General features: G+C 50.8%; 1 protein-coding gene across 1 annotated transcript; it reads right to left on the bottom strand.

Annotated features, from left to right (window-relative positions):
* Positions 1-19,724: 19,724 nt before the first annotated feature.
* LOC136473276 (mini zinc finger protein 4-like) lies at positions 19,725-20,785 on the bottom strand. The gene has a single exon (XM_066470952.1). It carries the CDS (start codon positions 20,435-20,437, stop codon positions 20,021-20,023), a length of 417 nt encoding a protein of 138 aa, XP_066327049.1. The 5' UTR covers positions 20,438-20,785; the 3' UTR covers positions 19,725-20,020.
* Between the last annotated feature and the right edge of the window lie 308 nt (positions 20,786-21,093).

The following is a 21,093-nucleotide window of genomic DNA, read 5'->3' as shown; positions in this document are numbered from 1 at the left end:
TTCTGCATGGCCTTCCAGAGCCTATTGACCCCTAGGAGCAGGCGGTCCACCGGAACCTCCGGGCATTGGTGGAGACCACCGCCGTTCAACAGGCAGAGAGATCCTTATCGTGACACCAACTCATGCCCTCACTCCCCACTAGGGGAGCAGGGATGCACCAGATGCATTGCTCCATCCGCTCACCTCTATAGCCACCAGGCGTGGAACAGGAGGACGTAGCTACATCGTGGCCTAACCCGACGCCTGCTCTACACCGGCCACCTATGCACGAATGCCTCGGGCCAAACCAAGATGCTCGCAGCGTCATCAACAACCAGCGTTAGGCCTAGCATGATGATGATGTCCATCAGGCAGTGGTGAGGGTAGGCAGCACGGGCTCCGACCAGACCATCGATGGGACCGGCGAGATGCCCCCTAGGTGCGGTCGCTGACTCGACAACTGGAGTCCTAGCCCAGATGGCCTGGGACCATGGGCCTTTGGCCGACACATCCAGAGAGCACTGTTCCCACAACGCTTCCGATCACCTACCAACATCACCATGTATACCGGGGAGACGAACCCCGGTATATGGCTCAAAGACTTCCGGCTCGCCTACCGAGCCGGAGGAGTGGATTATGACTATTTCATCATTTAGTACCACCCCATCTACATGGGGGAACATGTTCGAGCGTGGCTCGAATTCCTCTTGCACGACAGCATCAGCGACTGGGTGGACCTCAAGAGGATCTTCATCAAGAATTTTCCTGGGGACGCATGTCTGCCCGGGGAACTTCTATGACCTCAAGAACTGCCAGCAGGAGCCCAATGAGTCCCTATAGGACTACATCCATAGGTTCTCAAAGCGGTGCAACTCCCTTCCTGATGTCGTTGATGTGGACATCATCAGCGCATTCCTCTCTGGACAACCTATGAGTCCCTGATCCACAAGCTTGGCTGCCTAAAGCCCTGAACCACCCGTGATCTACTCAACGTCGCCACGAACCATGCCTCTAGCGAGGAGGCAGTCTTCAACGGAGGCTGGGACAAGGGCGAGCCCAAGCGCGAGGATCAAGAAGGATCGGCGCCGACTAGCCAACTCCGCATTGGTTGCTATGGCCGATCGCACAGGCAAGCCACCCTAGTAGGGCTAGCCTGGCCACTTCGACAAGCTCATGGATAGTCCATGCACCAACCACACCTACCCCGTCAAGCACTTCTACAAGGATTGTGAGCTCCTCAAGTGCTTCCTATGATAGGCTGGTGGACCGAAAGAAGGAAAGGGCAAGGAGGCAGCAACCAAGCAAGGAGGCGCGGCGGGCAAAGATGGGAACAACTTTTCTGACCCCGAGGAATGCATCATGATCTTCGAGGGATCCGACACCATCTACTGCAAGTGCCAGCACAAAGTGCGCTACAGAGAGGCATGCGTCGCTGAGACGACCGTCCCTACCTTCCTTCACTGGTCGGAATCTTCGATCACCTTTGATCAGAGGGACCATCCTTCCCACGTCGCTAGACTAGGTCGCTACCTGCTTGTCGTCGACCCCATCGTCCGCAAGAAGCACCTCACTAAGGTGTTGATGGACGGAGGCAGCGGCCTCAACATCCTCTATGTCGACACCCTCGATGTCATGCGCATCCCCCGGTTGGAGCTTCGCCTAGTGAGCTCCCCCTTCTACGGCGTGATCCTAGGGATGCAGGCGTACCCGCTCGGGTAGATCGACCTACCCGTCATGTTTGGTGACCGAGCCAACTTCTACTCAAAGGTGCTTACCTTCAAGGTGGTGGACTTCCTGGGGTCTTACCACGCCATCTTGGGGCAGCCATGCTACACCAAGTTCATGGTGGTCCCCAGCTACACCTACCTGAAGCTAAAGATGTCAGGACCGAACGACATCATCACTGTGGGTAGCACCTTCTCGCACACCTACACGTGTGACCGTGAGCATTTTGAGCTCGCCACTACCATCATCAACTCGTCTGAGCTCCCATGGCTCGGGGAGTTGTCAACCCTAGAAGTCCTGAACTGCAACAAGCCAACCTCCTCATCTGCCTTCTGCTCGCTCGAGGAGACTAAGGCTGTGGGGATCAACCCCACCAACCCAACCAAGATGGTGTAGATCGGGACCCAGCTCCCGACCAAATACGAACGTGAGCTCGCCAACTTTCTATGCGCCAATCGTGATGTCTTCGCATGGAAACCTTCAGACATGCCAGGCATACCACGAGAGGTTGCTGAGCACACACTACACCTCGTCCTAGGCTTGAAGCCCACCAAGCAACGCCTACATCGCTTTGACAATGAGAGGCATAGGGCCATAGGCGAGGAGATCGTCAAACCCCTGGTAGCCGGCTTCATCAAAGAGGTATACCACTCCGACTGGCTCTCCAATCATGTTCTTGTTAAAACAATGACTGGGAAATGGAGAATGTGCGTTGATTATACTAGCCTCAACAAGGCGTGTTCAAAGGACCATTTCCCTTTACCATGCATAGACCATATAGTCGACTCCACCTCAGGATGCAAAATCCTCTCCATTCTGGATGCCTACTCAGGCTATCACCAGATCACGATGAAAGAGTCCGACTAGCTCACGACTTCATTCATCACCCTGTATGGTTCTTACTATTACGTAACTATGCCTTTTGGTCTGAAGAACGCTGGCGCCACCTACCAAAGGTGCATGCAGCAATGCTTCGCTGATCAAATGGACCCGCTCAATCAACCTGACCAAGTTGAGCGGCCAAAACCAACAATCATCGTCTATGTCGATGACATAGTGGTCAAAACGGCTCAAGCTTGCGACCTAATCACAAACTTAGCTGCAACATTCATGAACCTCCGAAGGTTCAACATCAAATTGAGTCCCGAAAAATGTGTTTTTGGGGTTCCGAAGGGGAAGCTGCTTGGATACATCGTGTCCGAACGTGGCATCGAGGCCAACCCTAAAAAATCATGGCCATCTCCAACATGGGCCCCATACATAACATCAAGGGCATATAGAGGCTCATCGGCTGTTTGGCTGCCTTAAGCCGATTCATCTCCTAGCTCGGTGAACGGGGGATGCCTCTCTACAAGCTCCTCAAAAAGATGGATGCCTTTCGTCTAGACGGGGGAGGCCCAGCAGGCTTTGGAGAGCCTCAAAGCATCACTAACATCAGCTCCAATACTCATCACTCCCGAACGGGGAGAAAACCCCTCCTCCTCTACATCGCAGCCAGCAACCACGTGGTGAGCGCCACCCTAGTCATCGAAAGGGAGGAGCCAGGACACCACCTTAAGGTCCAATGACCCATATACTTCATCAAGGAGGTACTCACTGACCCCTAGGTCTAGTACCCCTAGGAGCAAAAACTCATGTACGCCATGCTGATGGTGACCTAGAAGCTCCTACACTACTTCATCGACCACGAAGTCTCGATCGTCACTTCATACCCGCTTGGAGACATCATCCGCAACTGCGATGCTATGGGATGAATCTCCAAGTGGGCACTCAAGCTAATGGGCCATGACATCAGGTATATCCCCCATACTGCTATTAAGTCTCAAGCTCTCTTGGATTTTGTCACCGAATGGATGGAGGACCAGTTGCTACTCCGGACGTCACCCATGAATACTAGACGATGTACTTTGATGGGTCCATGATGGCGCCCAGCTCGAGGGCTAGAGTGGTTCTGATCTCCCCAAATGGGAGTAGGCTCTACTATGCAATCCGCCTCCACTTTTTGACCTCAAACAATGCCACAGAGTACGGGCCCCTCATCAATGCCCTGCGTATCGCCATCGAGCTCGGTGCTATATGCCTCTACGTTCATGGCGACTCATAGTTGGTCATTGACCAAGTCATGAAAGAGTCCTCCTACAAAAGCCCCCTCATGGTAGCATACTACAGGAGGTGCGCAAGCTCAAGGACAAATTCTAGGGGATTGAGCTACACCATGTCCCTTGAAAGGACAACGATGCCGCCGATTTTCTTGCAAAATTGGCTGCTAGGCGGGTTCTATCTTTGGACAGGGTCTTCATCAACTACCTTCATGAACTATCTGCCTGCATCCTAGAAGGTCTGATCCAGACACACCCCAATGCCAACCCAGCACTTAGGGGCTCTGACCCTAGTGCCTCTGTGACAACATTGCCTACCGACGTCCCCATGCTGGCACTCGATCAAGCCAACTGGCGAGCGCCACTACTCGCCTACCTCCTCGAGGAGGTTGTCCCACCCAAAAGGACTAAAGCACAATAGATCGCTCGATGCGCTAAGACATTCGTTGCGAACGGTAATGAACTCTACAAATAGAGTCCATCGAGAGTACTCACGAAGTGCATCCCTATCGACCAAAGGCAAGCAGCTACTCCTTGAGGTCCATGCTAGAATCTATGGACGTCATGTGGCCCATAGGTCGCTGGTCGGAAAAGCCTTTCACCAAGGTTTTTATTGGCCCACCATGCTACGAGATGCGGAGGAGGTCGTTCGTAGGTGTAAAGGATGCCAGTTCTATCCTCGGCCAACTCATTTGCCAGCACAGGAGCTCCAAACCATCCCCATCACCTGGCCGTTCATGGTCTGGGGCCTCGATATTGTAGGACCCCTCAAAAAGGGCCTGGGGGCTTCACTCACCTACTCGTAGTGGTTGACAAATTCACCAAGTGGATCGAGGCCAAGCCCATCACCAACATCCGCTCAGAAGAGGTGGTCAAATTTTTCCTCGACATCATCTACCAGTTCGATGTTCCTAACTGTATCATCACTGACCATGGAACTAACTTCACCGGGAAGAAGTTCCTGGACTTCAATAATGGATACGACATCAGGATCGACTGGGCCTCGGTTGGATATCCACGTACTAATGGTCAGGTCGAGCGAGCCAATGGCATGGTCCTCCAAGGACTCAAGCCATGCATATTCGATCGACTGAACAAATACGTTGGGCGATGGGTTGCAGAGGTCCCCGCAATCCTCTAGAGCCTAAGAATGACCCCAAACTGATCCATAGGGTTCATGCACTCCTTCCTAGCCTACAGAGTTGAAGCAGTGCTCCCCTTTGACCTCGATCACGGTGCCCTAAGAGTGAAGGCCTTCGACCGTGACTGAGCCATGGAGGCTCAACAAGACGTAGTCAACTTGCTCGAGGAGGCTCATGAGACGACCATCATCCGCTCCGCTCGTGATCAGCAGACTCTCCACAAGTACCATGAGAGGAAAATCAGAGGGAGAATCCTCGAGGTCGGAGACCTTGTGCTTTGAAGGACCCAATCGACCAAGGAGAAGCACAAACTCTCTCCGCCATGGGAAGGACCCTACACAGTGACCGAAGTGATCTGACCAGGTGCCTAACGATTGAAGGACAATAACAGCAATGTTCTCACTAACACTTGGAACATCAAATAGTTACATTGTTTCTTCCCCTAAAAATTTGGTCAAACCGTTTTCTTTCACTTAACGTTTGCTCCTATAAGCGCCCCGGCCAAACACTCTCGCCTTGGATTGCTCAGGGGCTCCACGAGGGTGCGATACCACCTATCTTTTTTACTATCTTATGGTAAATACTTTTCTACCCAAATGAAAGGGTAGTCCATTCCTTTAATTGCCTTATGTAACTTTGCTTTAAACATTCCGACCGATCACATCCCACCACGACCTACGGTTATGAGCAGCTGAGCCTCGTAGGCCACGCCCAAGTTCTTAAGGTTGTAGCCTATGGTTCAAATAGACAGGTGCAAAAAAGAAAGAATAAAAAACAAAGTTATGCTAGGGTAAAAATAAGGAACGAATGGGACAAGCTTCCCTGAACAAAGTGATTCATCACAAAACGAAATGGATATATTCATGAATACAAACTGTTCACACAGGGGCTCCCCCATGAACTTAACTTTTACATCTACTAAACTACTTTTACTCTAATTCCTACTATGGCTGCCTGGCGGCATCGACTGACGGCACGACCGGCAAAGGTAGGGGCTGCTCGCTCCCTAGCTAGATGACACTTGGCTCGATCGGAGGCAGGGCGACGTTTGTTTTGCAACCCGAGCTCTACTCCATCCACAGGCTGGGCGACGTCCTCCTAGCTCATGCCTTCAGCTATGTTCGTGCGGTAGGCATCAATCACCCACTGTGTGGAGACTTGCTCAGCCACCAACTGTGCGTGTGGCAGCAAGCTTTCCCCAAGCACATGGATGGCCTCCGGGCTCCAGCCGTCAGCATACCCGCTATAGACGGCGGCCAAGTCTAGGTCTGGATGGTGCGTCGCCACCAAAGTTAGCACCCTTGATGTCCCATAGAACATCCCATCGGTGATGAGCGCCCACACTTCATCTAGGACCTCCACCAGTTGGACGGCGGGTGTGCTGGTGCTCGGCGCCAACCCAAAGACCTCTGAGATGATGACCTGGGCAACGTTGCTAAGCTGGTTGAGCCCCCCCTCGAGAGCACGTCGCTCTTCAAGGGACTTGGCCAGTGCCTCCGCATTCCGACCAATCATCGCCCTAGACGTCTCTGGGTCCTACTCTAGCGACCCAACCTTTTCGCCCAATTCTAGAAGAAGGACGACGAGCTCAGAAGCAAGTTAACAGAAAAACCAAGATATCAACCAAAAGCAGAAAAGGTACATACTGAGGCCTATGTTCTCGAGGATGGAGAGCCCTTCCTCCTACCGAGTCACCTGCTCATGTAGCCAAGCGTTCACCTCCTTCATCTCGAGGACCTAGCCCTAGAGCATGAGCACTTCCTGGTCAACCTCTGACCCGGCCTTCTGCTCTGACTCTAGGGCCTCTAGGGAACCCTAGAGCACCTCCTCGGTCTCCACCAAGGACTTCTGGAGAGCCGCCTCAGTCTCTGCCTAGGGGACCTTCGTCGCATCAAGCCCCCGCTCAGCAGTGGTTGCCCGCTCTACCACGAGCAGCTCCACTGCTCATGCCTCTATCGCCTCACCCACCTGGCCTTGAGACTCATGGTAGGCGGACTCTAGCTCGTGCTCGGTGACCAACTGCGAGATTGCGATCTCCTGGGCATGCTCCTCCTAGAGGAAGCGAGACTTGCTGCTCGACATCTCCTCTAAGCCCTACAACACAAGAGGCAAACATGCTGAGATAACTAGTGGAAGGCCAAGGAGCCAAGGATGAATGTAGAAAACCTACCTCTATGATGCGGGGTAGGTCAATAGTAACCGCCTACTAGACAGACTTAACCCGCTCTAGGGCCTCCTCAAGCTTCACCCTGGTTTGGGCGAGATCGGATTCCATGGCGAGTCCTCACCCCCCAAGCATGCCCCAGAGCTGATCCTCCTGCTGATCCTAAAGGATGAACTGAACCTTCCTTGGGTCCTTGGGGTAGGACCACACCAGGTCAGTGGTCGCCCCCAGCCCGCTAGAAGGCCTAGCTGATGATCAGACCACCACCAGCTCCTGTAATAGCACTGGTGGCTCCACCCTGTCACCTGCTTTGCCATGAGAGGAGACCTCCACTATCTTGATTTCATAGCCTATCGATGGATGTTCTACCTCTGACCTAGCCACATCTCCCCCTGACACCTGCAACTCTGACCGGGAGGGTGAGTCGTGCGACCCTCTGACTGGCGAGGCAGGGAGCCCAGTCTCCCTCCTCTTTTATGTCGTAGCTGGTGATGGAGGGGTCACAAGGGTCACCTCTGACGTGGCCTCTGTTATCGACACCAGGATCGCCACCAACACCATCACCGCCGCTGCCACCATACTCACAATCGACCCAGGGGGCACAGCCCCTAGAAGGGAAGGGCGCACCATCGCCACCTTGCTCTCCCCACCGCTAATCATGACACGCTGCAAGGTGGGCCTTCACTCCTCTCGCATAGGAGGCGGGGCGATGCTCAAACCCAGTAGCATCTGGCCATTATTGAAAAGGTACAGGTCAGTCGCACTCCAAAAAACTCAACTACGAGATCGAAAAGAAACAAACAAAGCATACCGAGATGTAAGCGGTAGGCCTTTGAAGCCTCAACCCGCCAGCAACGGGCTCGCCAGATGAGGGCTGCTCACAGGCCACGAGCCACGCCCCCTTACCTCGATCAGGGGGGAGTCGACCCAGCTGGCTCCCAATCAGCCCGCAAGTCACTACGACCATCGGCTCGAGGCGTGCGGATCAAAGCAGCTAGCGGGGCGTCCCCCCGTTGCGGGTCTGAAAACTCTAGTTTGGTTTTGGTGCATTGATGAAACCCTAAGTGTCAACCTAGTTTATCTAGTGATTATGAGATAGGTAGCACATTCCAACTGATGAAGCAAATAAAGACCATGACATGATGATGGTGATGCCATGGTGATGATCAAGTACTTGGACTTGAAAAGAAGAAGAAAATAAAAAGCTCAAGGCAAAGGTATAAATGGTAGGAGTCATTTTGTTTTGGTGATTGATACACTTAGTGAGTGTGATCACATTTAGGATCGATAGCCATACTATTAAGAGGGGTGAAACTCATATCGAAATGCGGTTATCAAAGTGCCACTAGATGCTCTAACTCATTGCATATGCATTTAGGATCTAGTGGAGTGCTAACACCCTTGAAAACATTTGTGAAAATATGCTAACACATGTGCACAAGGTGATACACTTAGTGGTTGGCACATTTGAGCAAGGGTTAGAAACTTCACCGGTGGAGTGTCCACCCATAGACTGCGGACAGTCCGACGGTGCCACCGGCGCCCTACACAAAAAAGACAAAGGTCACTGTAAGTGACCCGACACTAGCCTCGGTTGGACTGACGGGTCCGGTCAGTAGAAGCTGCAAAGATGATGGCGTCAGTCTCTGACCAGATGCTGGGTCACTTAGTGACCGGACACTAGAGGGGTGCGTCTGGTCCTGCTGACGTGGCAGCACATAGGCGAGTCGCCGAGTGACCGTACGCTGGTTGTGTCCGATTGAGCTTGACCGGACATGTCTGGTCGTGATTTCTCGCTTCTAGATGCTTACTGGAAACGACTGGATGCTGAGGTCCAATGTTCGGTCACTTTGTAGTAGCGCGTTCGGTCATCACTGGACCATTGGGATCGGGTGCTCAGTATGTGAAGAGAGGGGACACGTGGCGTGCATCGCACGACCGGACGCTGGGGTCCTATGTTTGGTCACTTTGTAGTAGCACGTTCGGTCATCACTGGACCATTGGGATCGGGCGCTCAGTATGTGAAGAGAGGGGACACGTGGCGTGCATCGCACGATCGGACGCTAGGGTCCTATGTTCGGTCGATATGACCAGGGTGTCCGGTCACCCCATGTTGTGCCTAGTGAAGGGGTATAACGGCTCTATTTCATGGGGGCTTCTATTTAAGCCCCATGCCCAACTCAAGCTCACTCTCTTGGCCATTTGCATTGACATAGCAACCTTGTGAGCTTAGCCAAAGCCCTCCCACTCATCTCCATCATTGATTAATCATCATTGTGAGATTGGGAGAGAATCTAAGTGCATTGCTTGAGTGTTTGCATCTAGAGGCACTTGGTGTTCGTGTTTCGCTACGGGATTCACTTGTTAGTCTTGGTGGTTGCTGCCACCTAGATGGCTTGGAGCAGCAAGGATCGTCGAGCGGAGGTTGGTGATTGTCTCCGGCTCCGATCGTGGTGATTGTGAGGGGTTCTTGACCTTTCCCCGGCGGAGAGCCAAAAGGTACTCTAGTGGATTGCTCATGGCTTGTGTGATCCTCATCTTGTGTTGGTTGTGCAGCACCCTATTGAGGGTTTGGCATGTGATACCAATTAGCGCGTGAACCTCCAAGTGAGTGTATCGCCACAACAAGGACTAGCTTGCCGGCAAGCAAGTGAACCTTGGTAAAAAATCATTGTGTCATCATTTGATTCTGAGGTGATTGATCTTCATTGTCATTCATTCTTGTGATTGATTGGCTCCTTCCTCGACACCGCGGTATAACCATATTGCTCACTCTCTTTATATTGCCGCAAACTAGTTGTCAAGCTCTTTAGTGTAGCTAGTTGTGAGAGCTTGTTAGTTTGGTTAGTGTGGCTCTTTAGTTAGCTTTTGAGAGTACACTAACTTAGTGTAGTGCCATAGCTATTGTGTGGATAGAAACTATATAAGCTAGAATTATGGTAGGTGGCTTGCTATTTTAGTAGGCTAGCACAACACTTGTTTCGCCTCTTAATTGTCTAACCGGTTTGTTAAGTGTTGTTGTAGAAATTTATAATAGGCTATTCACCCTCCGTCTAGCCATTAGGACCTTTTAGGGTCATGCACCGGCGCTGGTCCCGAAGATGCGTGGGTGTGAACCCGCTCCTCCAACCGCCTGGCCTACCCCACCATGCCCGAAGTAGGTGGGGACAAGGCCGGTGACGCCTCCGAAGAGCAGGGCGACCGTGTCCGCTTCACCTCCCGCTCGCCAACGGTGTCTAAGCTCATGGCGCACTTCCTAGGCGCAGGGGTGTCGCCATGCCTCTCTACCTCCTGCCCACCATTGGTAGATGCGGTCGTAGGCTCATGATGCTACGCTAAGGTCACAGTGGTGTCCCAGCCTCCCTCCTCCTCAGAGGAGATCACATCGTCACCCATCTCTGTGGGGTCCTCCGCCTCAAGCTCTGCCTCAACGTCGCTCCTATTCTCCCCAACCCGCACACATAGGGCAATATCCTGCCCCTTCTGGTGCTTCCTCCGAGCCTTCTTAGCTATCTTCTTCTTCTTGGCGTCCGTCGCCTCCTTCAGGGTGGCTTGCCGAGCCACGCCCTCTGCCCCTTTGGAAGATGCGGCCGGTACTTATAACCCTCAAGTCCCTACGAAACGAACGACTCGAGGTCAAAGATACAGGAGAGCAAAGGGGAAAACACGGAGTAAGGAGAGGGGAGCATACCAGATTGGACAGCTTCACGGCATGAAGAGGTCTAGGCTTTCCATCAAGGGTCTCTTTGGTCCTCAGCTGCAGCACCTAGTCGAGATGACTCCAGACCTCGTCATTTGCCAGCTCCTTCAGTGACCCATGGTCGGGGTCCGTCAGGCCAGTGTACATCCACATCAGCCGCACCCTTTACCCCAGTGGAGTGACCCAACAGCGGAAGAAGGTGTGGAACACCCGCACCCCATCGAGGCCATGCCGCATCAGCTTCTAGAGCTTCGCCCCAATAACCTCTAGCTTGTTCTACAGGCTAGTGGGGCCCCACGACCAACTCTCCTACCTCTGTGGCCTCCTACCGGTGAAAGGCGGGAATGGCGCCTCCACTGGGTTCTGGATGTAGAACCACTCTCCATGCGACCCCCGATTGGAGTCACAGGGTGTGTACACGGGGTAGGAGCCTAATGCACTAGGCTTCTTCTGTAGGGCAAAGCCACCAACCGGTGTGGTCCTGGTCGGCTTCCCCTTCGTCAAAGCTCGCCCAGTGAAGATCTGACAGAAGAAGTCCATGTGCGACTCCATCCCGAGGAAGGCCTCGCACATAGTGATGAATCCAGCGATGTGCAGCACCCCAGTTGGATTGAGGTGCTGCAGCTCTAGATCCCACTCATTAAGGAGCCCGCATAGGAACCAGTGCGTGGGGTATCCTAACCCACGCTCATGAAAGGCAAGGAAGGAGATGACCTCACTAGCCCAAGGTCGCAGGAAATCCTCCCCGTAGGAGCCCTCTAGTGTGCCACCTCCTTCAGCGGTAGCACCCCCTTCTCGGCGAAGGTAGCCAGCACCGACTCGCTCACGCAAGATGACCTCTAGCTCGACATTGTGCTCTGGATTCACGAACGGATCTATGAGTTTCTCCTCTCCCTCGCTCTCCCCTTTTTCTCCTAGGAACTGTCGCGGCACACGAACGCTCTTGGCAAGAAGGAAGAACAAGGAGAGGCGGTAGATGGGGAATAGGCGAAGGAACGAGATGAAAGCCCTCTCCCTTCCCCTATTTCAAGAAGAGGCGTAGCAGTTGGGAAAGGCAAAGGATTGGGGTGAAAAACCCTCTCCCTTCCCCCATTCAATGCTGATGGGATACGACAGGACGTGTCCTAGCCGATGGGATGCGCCTCGCCCGACGAGACGGTGCCTGGTTAGACGGAACGTGGCCTGGGCATGGCCCACCACCACCACACAGCGGGCATGGGAAACAAGGCGCAACTGCACGCAAGCGGCTCTCCGCCTTCCTAGGCAAGACTTGGAAGGGCCCAACAATAGGATCTCTGCCAAAGAGAGACCAACAGGCCTCCTGAGTTGATCGAATAGCATAGGCGAACACTGAGGGTAGGTAAGGAGTGGAGGGACGCCCATGAGGGCCACAACCGACTCCGTCATGAATGACGAGCGCAGATCCCAGTCAGATATATCCGATAAAAACTCCTTAGTCCTGTCACTTGGGTCGTCCAGGTAACTCTACCAATCTCTCCTACTTTATTTTTTGATACATGATCATTCATTCATCCACACTCATACATGCATTCACGCATTCATTCATATAGTCATTCATTTATCCCATACATCCGAAGCATCGCATATGTAGTTAAATGCATCACAATGCTTCATGTTGCATCACGAAACGGTAGTTGCCTCATTCAACATGAGCAACGACAGACCAGGGTTCGAAGGCTAGCCCACGAAGGGCTCAAGGCCGCCTCTCGTCAAATAGAGCTAGGGGAGAAAACGTAGATGAGCCCTAGCGGCCCTTGCCCAGTCTGCTTCGAAGCAGACAAGGTCATCTCAACCTTCTCATTCGATCCTAACCTCAAGCCATGACCATAGAATCTCCATCGAGGGGAGGCCAGCGGGCCACCTGGGTCATTCTCCAAAACAACCCAGTCATCTACTGGGATGCGGGTTAAGGAGCAGTGGAATGCCACATGAGGGCTATGCTGACCCTGTCACGAACGACGAACCCAGATTCCACTCGAACATGCCCGTTAGCGAGCTCACCGAGCGCGTCACTCGAGCCATCGAGGCAAGCGACGTTAGCTCAGCCCCTCTGGTTGTAGAAACCATGGATGGGGTAATGCATGGAACTAGACCAACCCTTGCCAAGCCCAACGGGGCTCGGGGGCTTAGGTCACCCGACACCGACTTAGGAAATCAACTGACCACGAAGGTCATGGGCTGGACAAACACAGGCGAACACCCCAAACTATAGCCTGCGGCCCCAGGAAAGAGTACCAAGATGCTCAGCCTCCAACCGACTTGCCAGTCAGACGTAGGCTCGGGGGCTACACCCGTGGGTGCGCTCGCGCGCACCCGCTGTCGAAACAAAAATTCCCCCACTGGCAAAATGAAAAAACCCCCAGCTCGCCTCTGACTCCGGCGCTCGCTTTCGACTCCAGCCACCTCTCCGACTAGAAGGCCTGGCCAAGGAGGAACGACGCTTGCTTCTGTCGCTTCCGACTTCGGCCCGTCTCTCCGACCGAAAGGCCTGGCTAATAAGGGACGACGCTCGCCTCTGACTCTGACTCGCTTCTCCGATCGGAAATACACCAAACCTCTGCTTACAACTCTTATCCAATCGGGAGGACGGAGCTGACTGGGGAACGAACAACTGGGGACGCCTGCTCAGTGAAGACCCAGGAAATAGATAGAGCAAGTAAAGCAGGGCGCTCTAGTCAAGCGCAATATCAAGGACCATACCCTGCACACCTACAAGACAGTACTGTCAGGTCATGTCAGAAGGGTACTTTATATCCTTCTAGACATGTCAGAACACCAACAATGTTATGGGCACCGACATTTATCCTACAGTATGGTAGGCGCCGACATCGGCCATACCAGAAGATCACGATGGAGCCTATCACATACATCCAGACATCCACAGTGTTGAGGGCGTCGACAAACCACCTAGTACCCGATGACGTGAGCAACAAGACTAGAACACACACACTCTCTTTCTCTCACACTCTCTCTTGTAAAGCCGTCCCCTTTATCTATAAAAGGGGATGAGCTCTCTCCAAAGGAGAGACAATTCAACCACCAGCAGATCCAACAACCTACGATTCGAACAATTCCAACAGAGCACACACTCAAATACTTAGCACACGTAGGAGCTCCCGTCTCTCTCGGCCCTTCGGTCCAGAGTTCGGCCAGTGTGCCCCCATCTTACTCCCTCTCGTTTGTAACCCCATAACAAATTTCGAGCACCTAGGCTCAGGAATAAAGTCACCGACTGACTCAAACTGGACGTAGGGCACGTTGCTTGAACCAGTATAAACCCTATGTCATTGAGTGCTAGGCCACTTCCGATCACAACGTACGGCAAAACTATAAATATTTACGTGTTGATCACTTTTTGCACTGACACCCTCCATTCTTCTCTTTTAAAAGGCGCACACGCATATCAAGATTCAAACTTTCAAATCTTTGACCGATAATTTAGCTAATAATTTTTAATTATTATAATAAATATGGTTGGATTCATAATTAAATGTACTATTTGATTATCATAAATTTATAAATATAAACAATATAATATAAATAAATAAATGGTTAAAGTGTAACTTAGAAGTCTATGCCATGTTATGTTGTGCTTCATAAAAGAGAATGGAGGTAGCATGTAGGATAGTATCAAGTTTTGGGTTAACCCAAAATTGGGAAGGCTTGCATGTTGCATCCCTTGTGTCATCAAGTGGAAGCGGAGTAGTTGCGTGTACTTCAGTTTCGGCAAAGCACAAACGGATGCACGCGTTGCAATTTTGAATGATAGTCGATTTGTGTTTCACATCATTTCCAATCATTTCACCGTCGTCAAAAGATCCAGTGAGGAATAATTACCAAAGGAAAAAAAGAACAATGAGCAAAAGAATGCACACACAGACACACACGCGAGGCCACCGTCATTTATAACGTGCATAATTCCGTGCGAGCGATCTAATGTCACATTATTGTTGTCGTGCTGCTCTTTGATGCTGGTGTCGACCGGCAGGCACGGCGCGAGCCATGACTGACTCGTGCATGAATAGAGAGAGGCCCAATGCGAAGAACGCACACGCCATCTAACTTTTCCATCCACATAAATGTCAAAATAAAAAGTTTTCGTGTCCACAGGCCCGGCCGCACCATGAATGATGAATATAAGCGCTCTGCTCAATCGAACCCGGCCCCGATATATTGGGCCCAGATAGAAAACTTTACTGTACAAACGAGCACGGAAAACAAAAAAAGAACAATAATGCTAAGCCACGGTCGTCCGTCCGTAACTCCCGTCCGAACGCGGCTCCACAGAAGCAGGCCCCAACTCTCCATCTCTCATAATTAGAAAAGTGAATCCCCACTCGCTTATCCTGACGCCCGACGCAACAGCGTGGTCACTCATTTGTCCGTGCCTCTTCCTCCACTGCGCACTCATCGGCTGTCGCGACGTGCCCCACCGCCCCGTACCCAATCGCCACCCGCCCCGCTCGTCCGTCCCAGACACGCATGCTGCTCCCTCCCTTGCCGTCCGTCCATCCGTCTCCCCATAGCCATCGTGCACGCTGCTGACCCTGCCATGACCGCTGGGGCGCATGTGTCGTGGCCCCTCAAGTCTTCCCCGGCCGAGCCAAGGGCACCTACGAGTGTAGGCGGTGCTGGTGGTGCTCACGCGACGCGGCTTGCCGCCAGCTCCGACCCCGATGTCCGGAATGGACCAGCCTGGCCTTCTGCTCACCTATCTTGCATATATATATATTGCAATTGTTTTATCTTGGTGTTGCAAAAATAGATCGAGGGATGTTGCACATTTATATATGTTGCAAGTGTTTAGAGGCATGTTGCAAGCATTTGTTCAAAATGTTTCATCTATTTCCACATGTATGTTGCAATTGTTTTTTATCAGGATGTTACATGTGTTGCAACCATATGTTTCAAATGTTTCAGTCTTATGTTGCAGCAAGTGGTTTCATGTTGCAAGTTGCAATTGTTTTTTTTATGTTTCATGAGCGCTTCACACACATGTTGCAAGACATGTTTATGTTGTTTGGCCGGGGGCGAGCTGAGGGCCGGTGGACGGGGCACGTGGCGCGCCGGGGGCAGACGGACGGGGGCGTTGGGGCCGGCAGACGAAGGTGCTGGGGGCCGAAAGACGGGGGTGCTGCAGGTCGGGGGCGCACTAGGGTGTGCTCGTCCTCAGCCGCTCATCTCGGCTCCTGTGTGTCGCCCGCACGGAGAGTTGGAGAGAGAGGAGGGGCCAGGGGAAGAACCTGCAGGCTCAGAGACGAGGCTGGAGCGCACTCGTGGGTGAGGCGAAGGTGGACGGGGCCAGGCCACGCCCAAAAAAGAAGTTTCTAAAAAAAAGCCCCCCTGCACTGTACTGTATATGTACGTGTCAAACGGATTAGTAATGAAATGTTGTTGCAATGAAACTCGGTGTACAAGGAACGTATACTACTAGAATGTACAAAATTAGAATTTAGTAATATGTACAAAATTAGTATTTAGGAAGGCTCATATAAGCAAGGTAATAAACGTATGTTACATACTATGACGATACTCCCGTCCATCGATCATGCATGCATGGTGATGCATCAAATCTGTGACCAGTAAATGGATTGCATGCACTACTGGATTCAGGTTCTTTGTCGAGTGCCTGAGGCACTCAGTAAAAATCAAATTGCACTTGGCAAAGCATTTGTCGAGTGCGGCACTCGACAAAGAACACACGACATAAAATTGATCGTCAAAGCCCTCTTTGCCGAGTGTCTTTTATCGGGCACTCGGCAAAGGCTTTGTCGAGAGTCCCAGGGGCACTCGGCAAAGATTTTTTATTTTTTATTTAAAAAAAATTCTTTGCCGAGTGCCCTCTATTCGGTGCTAGGCAAAGTTTGATTTTTTTAAAAAAAAATTCTTTGCCGAGTGTCCACTGGTCAGCACTCGACAAAGTTTGATTTTTTTTTAAAAAAAATTCTTTGCCGAGTACCATGTTCATGGCACTTGGCAAAGCTGGAAAAATCGTTTTGGAGCGTCCATTTTTCTAGCTTTGCCAAGTGCAACACTCGGCAAAGTGACCCAAAACGACAATTTTGATTTTTTTTACATTCCATCATGACAAATAAATTCATACAAACATATATCACATATATATATCTCATCCATCACATATATATCTCATTCATCCACACATGCATCCGCACATATCACATCCATCACAATATATATCACATATATAATAATAAGTGCTCAAGTCTATCTAAATAAATCCACAAGTCCATCAAAGTCCACAAGTGCATCACAAGTATATCACAAGTCCATCACCAAGTGAACAAAAAATAAAAAAAATACAACGTGCACTCATCTCGGCCACTGTGACTGTGGTGAAGGCTCAGCTCCACCAAGGCGTCTTCTTCCTAGTGATCTCTTCGTAGGACTGCACTGCGAACATCGTCCTACATCGACTGTGGTTCATGACTTCGAGTAACGCACTATGTCGACTAGTGCGAATGGAGCCTCCAATGCCCTCGATATGAGATCTTCCGCTGGGTACATTCTAATCTCTATGATTACTGTACTTTGAGCTTTTACTGTATCGATCTGTATACCATGTCTGCATGCTGTAACGTTCATTAGAAATATACATATGCGCATATATGCGTCACGAACCTACTCATGTTATATTTATGGATTAAGTTAATCATGAAAATACCTAAATTTGTACCAGGATACGCTAGCTGCTGCATTAGCTGACTGACAGAGTAGGCGTCATCCTTTGGAAGAGTGCAATTGCAGTGGGAAGTACATCATCACCAGGCAGAGGCGGCCCACGGACAGGGACCGGGGCTGTGACTGTGAGCTTGATCTTGGTTGACGTGCGACGAATGCATCCAGCCACTCCAGCTTGATCTTAGGGCGCGTTTAGTTTGGCAAAATTTTTTGGTTTTGACTACTGTAGCATTTTCGTTTGTATTTGGCAATTAGTGTCTAATTATGGACTAATTAGGTTTGAAAGTTTCGTCTCGCGATTTCTCAGCTAACTGTGCAATTAGTTTTGTTTTTCGTCTACATTTAGTACTCCATACATGTGCCGTAAAATTCGATGTAACACTTTAGGGTGACAATTTTTGAAATCTAAACAGGACCTAACAAGGCCACGGCATTTCTTCGCAGACATGACAGTCTATATATAATTGGCCGTTACGGCTGGGAAAAAGGGTCCAGAATTACGAGTCTCCAGACAAGTTTTTATCTGAACCAATGATATATATTCCAAAAGAATGCCACTGGAGTCACATGTCGGTCCGGGAGTCTTCTTTTAGTTTTTTTTTTTTTTTTACTTTCCAGGGTAGTCCATCGATCATGCATGCATGGTGATGCATCAAATCTGTGACCAGTAAATGGATTGCATGCTTGATCTGACATCAAATGATTCACCTGTTCGTTCATTTCATCGGGCCAGTCTTAGTGGAGTTTCATCCCATTAAAGTAATGTGACACATTAGTAATTTAAATAATGTGGCAACATAATTATGAAGATAGATGGTTTCAATTTCATGGGAACGAAACTTGGAAGACACCATTTCCTATGTCTAGGAAACTGGATGGCAGTGTGAAGGAGTGATTGCTTCATCAGGGTGGGGAGGAGATCTCATGCGATGCATGCACCTAATCCGCACCTCCCCGCTCCCCGGTGCTGCCTCCCTGTTCATTGGTGTTGTCGCTCGCCATTCTCCATCATCTTCACCCCTTCTTTGACTCCTTTCTTCCTTTTTCCATTCCTAAGCAAGCCACATCTTCAGATGGATGGTTTCGAGCCCTGTTTTGTTTAGCATATGTCTTCTTTTGGTTCTGGCTTCTCTGAAGGAGACGGAGTAATACCGGCTTCACTGACTCCTAGCTCATTTCTAGCAGAGGAAGACAAATAATTCCTTGATGAGTGCTGGATATTCTCCAGAGCCGAAACCATTTTGTGACGAGAAGGCGAGAAGCCACCCAAACAAAGTCTCATTCATCAGCCTAAACATATAATGCCGAGATGGGATATCTATTCATCAGCCAAAGTATGTACAGTAACACTGACATGGCACTCTCATATGGAGTCCGCAAGATGGAACCTACGTACCACCGAGATTGGGCTTGTACACTGGATTGTGTACCAGCTTGTTATTACTACTACTCTTATTGTAGTGCTTTAATTTTGTAAGAATATTAAAGGGCTTAATTGCCAAGACACTGTCCCCAATTTATCATTATTAATGAGCAACTTTTGACCGTTTGCTTTTTCCCGAGCTGCAGTATAGTAGGGTTCCCCTCCTTTCACACAATCATGTGATTTTAGTTCAAACAAATGTAGTTCAATCAACTAGTGACAAAAAAGAACCAGCAGATCCACGAACTTGTATATGAAAGTACACCCACCATATATTGTTATGTCATTATAAGCAATATATCGTAAGAGAGTTTGGGATTGCTCCACGAATTCTGCCGTATAAACTCCACCATAGAGCAACTCCACAAAAACCTAAAGTTTGTGGAGCATCCCTTTAGGTGCTCTTACAGCTCCGCCCTTTTTCCTCGAACAGAGTGAGCTGAAACTGTTTGATTAAAAAAATGTAGAGTGGAACAGTCCCAAACACTCCATAACAGTCAAATAGTGTTTAGCTCTAATAAAGACATGCAGGATAATAAATATAATATAACGTACAGAGAAAAGTCTCCATGAAAGAGTACTCCTTTTTTTTACATGATAAACCTAAATAGCTTTGTATCTTTTTATAGACATGCAAAGTAGTTAAATTGAGCGCTCAAATGATAAAACTGTAAAATTATACGTTTTCTGAACAGCAGAGCGAGAGGGAGAAACTAAAGAAAATCGATCCATCACTTATGCGTCTAGTGCCCTGACAAAACTTTTTCTTCTTTAGATCACGTAACTCCACCATACAAACTCATCAATAATCTCATGCAGAAAAAGGAAGCAGGGGCATACAGACACGGGGAGCGTGTGATGAATTGGTTGTGCGTTACAAATATTGCAAGCAAGAACAAGGCAATAATAAATTGAGGCAACAAGAGACATGCATGGTCGAGCTACCTATGCTAGTGAGAGAAGGATCGAGTCGCGTGCATGGCCTTGGCACCTGCGAGCGAGAGGGAGCAGATCGAGCTGGACTTCATTTCGTTGCCCGGCTGCGTTCTGATCGATTCTTGTTTCCTTCTAGCTGGGCGTGGTGCTGGACGCCGAGGACTCCGGCGAGCAGTCGTCGTCCCACCGGCGCCCGGTGGCGGCTGCGGCTACGGCTACGGCGGCATCATCGGCGCCGCCGCTGTCGGCGTCGCAGCAGAAGCAGCAGCAGCAGCGCTGCACCACCATGCGGCGGTGGAAGCTGCGGTGGCACCCGCAGGCCGCGCAGCGGAGCGCGGCGGTGGTGCCCTCCTCCCCCTCGGCCAGGAACTCGCGGCACCCGTCCACGGCGTGGCCGCCCATGCTCGCCGCGTGGTTCCGCCGGCACTCCGCGTAGCACACGCCGCCGCCACCACCGCTGCGGCAGCGGCACCCGCCGCCGAAGAGCACCGCCGGAGGAGGAGGCGGCGGCGGGTGGCACCGCCTCAGGATCACCATCCTCTTCATCATCTATCGCCTGATGATCTGATCCACGGCCAGCTACTAGGACAAACTAACTAACTGTTTCTTGATTTCTTCTTCTCTCCTCTCCTCCTGGACGACGTCTCGCTCTTTGCTTGGATCTGAAAGGTTGAAAGAGAGCGAGCGAGCGAGAGAGAGTAATGGCTAGCCCTGCATCTTGTGGTTCGACGAGTACAGGCGAGATGGATAGAGAGCAGCTGCCCTAGCTAGGTGCTAGCTAGATCACAGTGCAGAGATACACAGATGTTTATAGCCCAGGCCAGCTTGGCCATGGCGCGCCCACACAGGCGCACAGCCCCCACCTACACGGCGCACCTAACGCCCGCCAATGGCTTAGGTTGTTTGACATGCTGGGTGGGGTGCATAAAGCTCTCACATGCACGACCCTTTCAGTCATGCCTGTGGATGAGCTAACTAGGATCCATCGGAGAAGACCCTCCTCATGTCTCAGGCTGGCTGGCTGAATTGATGGTCCAGCTAATTCCACCTAGCTATAGCTCACCCCGGTCGATCGCAAACCCAGCCCAACATGATACTAACCTTACACCTCATACACATTTAATTCTTAATTGACATATAATTATTATCATTATTGTTGCATCCGTACGCACAGGATCGAGTAATTGGAAACAATAATACTGTCC

This window comes from Miscanthus floridulus, chromosome 8 (assembly GCF_019320115.1).
Source record: "Miscanthus floridulus cultivar M001 chromosome 8, ASM1932011v1, whole genome shotgun sequence".
NCBI lineage: Eukaryota > Viridiplantae > Streptophyta > Magnoliopsida > Poales > Poaceae > Miscanthus > Miscanthus floridulus.
This window is presented reverse-complemented; position numbering and strand designations above follow the sequence as displayed.

Bases quoted from the DNA above. Each gene is read 5' to 3' on its own strand.
- LOC136473276 (XM_066470952.1), bottom strand. From the start codon at position 20,437: ATGATGAAGAGGATGGTGATCCTGAGGCGGTGCCACCCGCCGCCGCCT.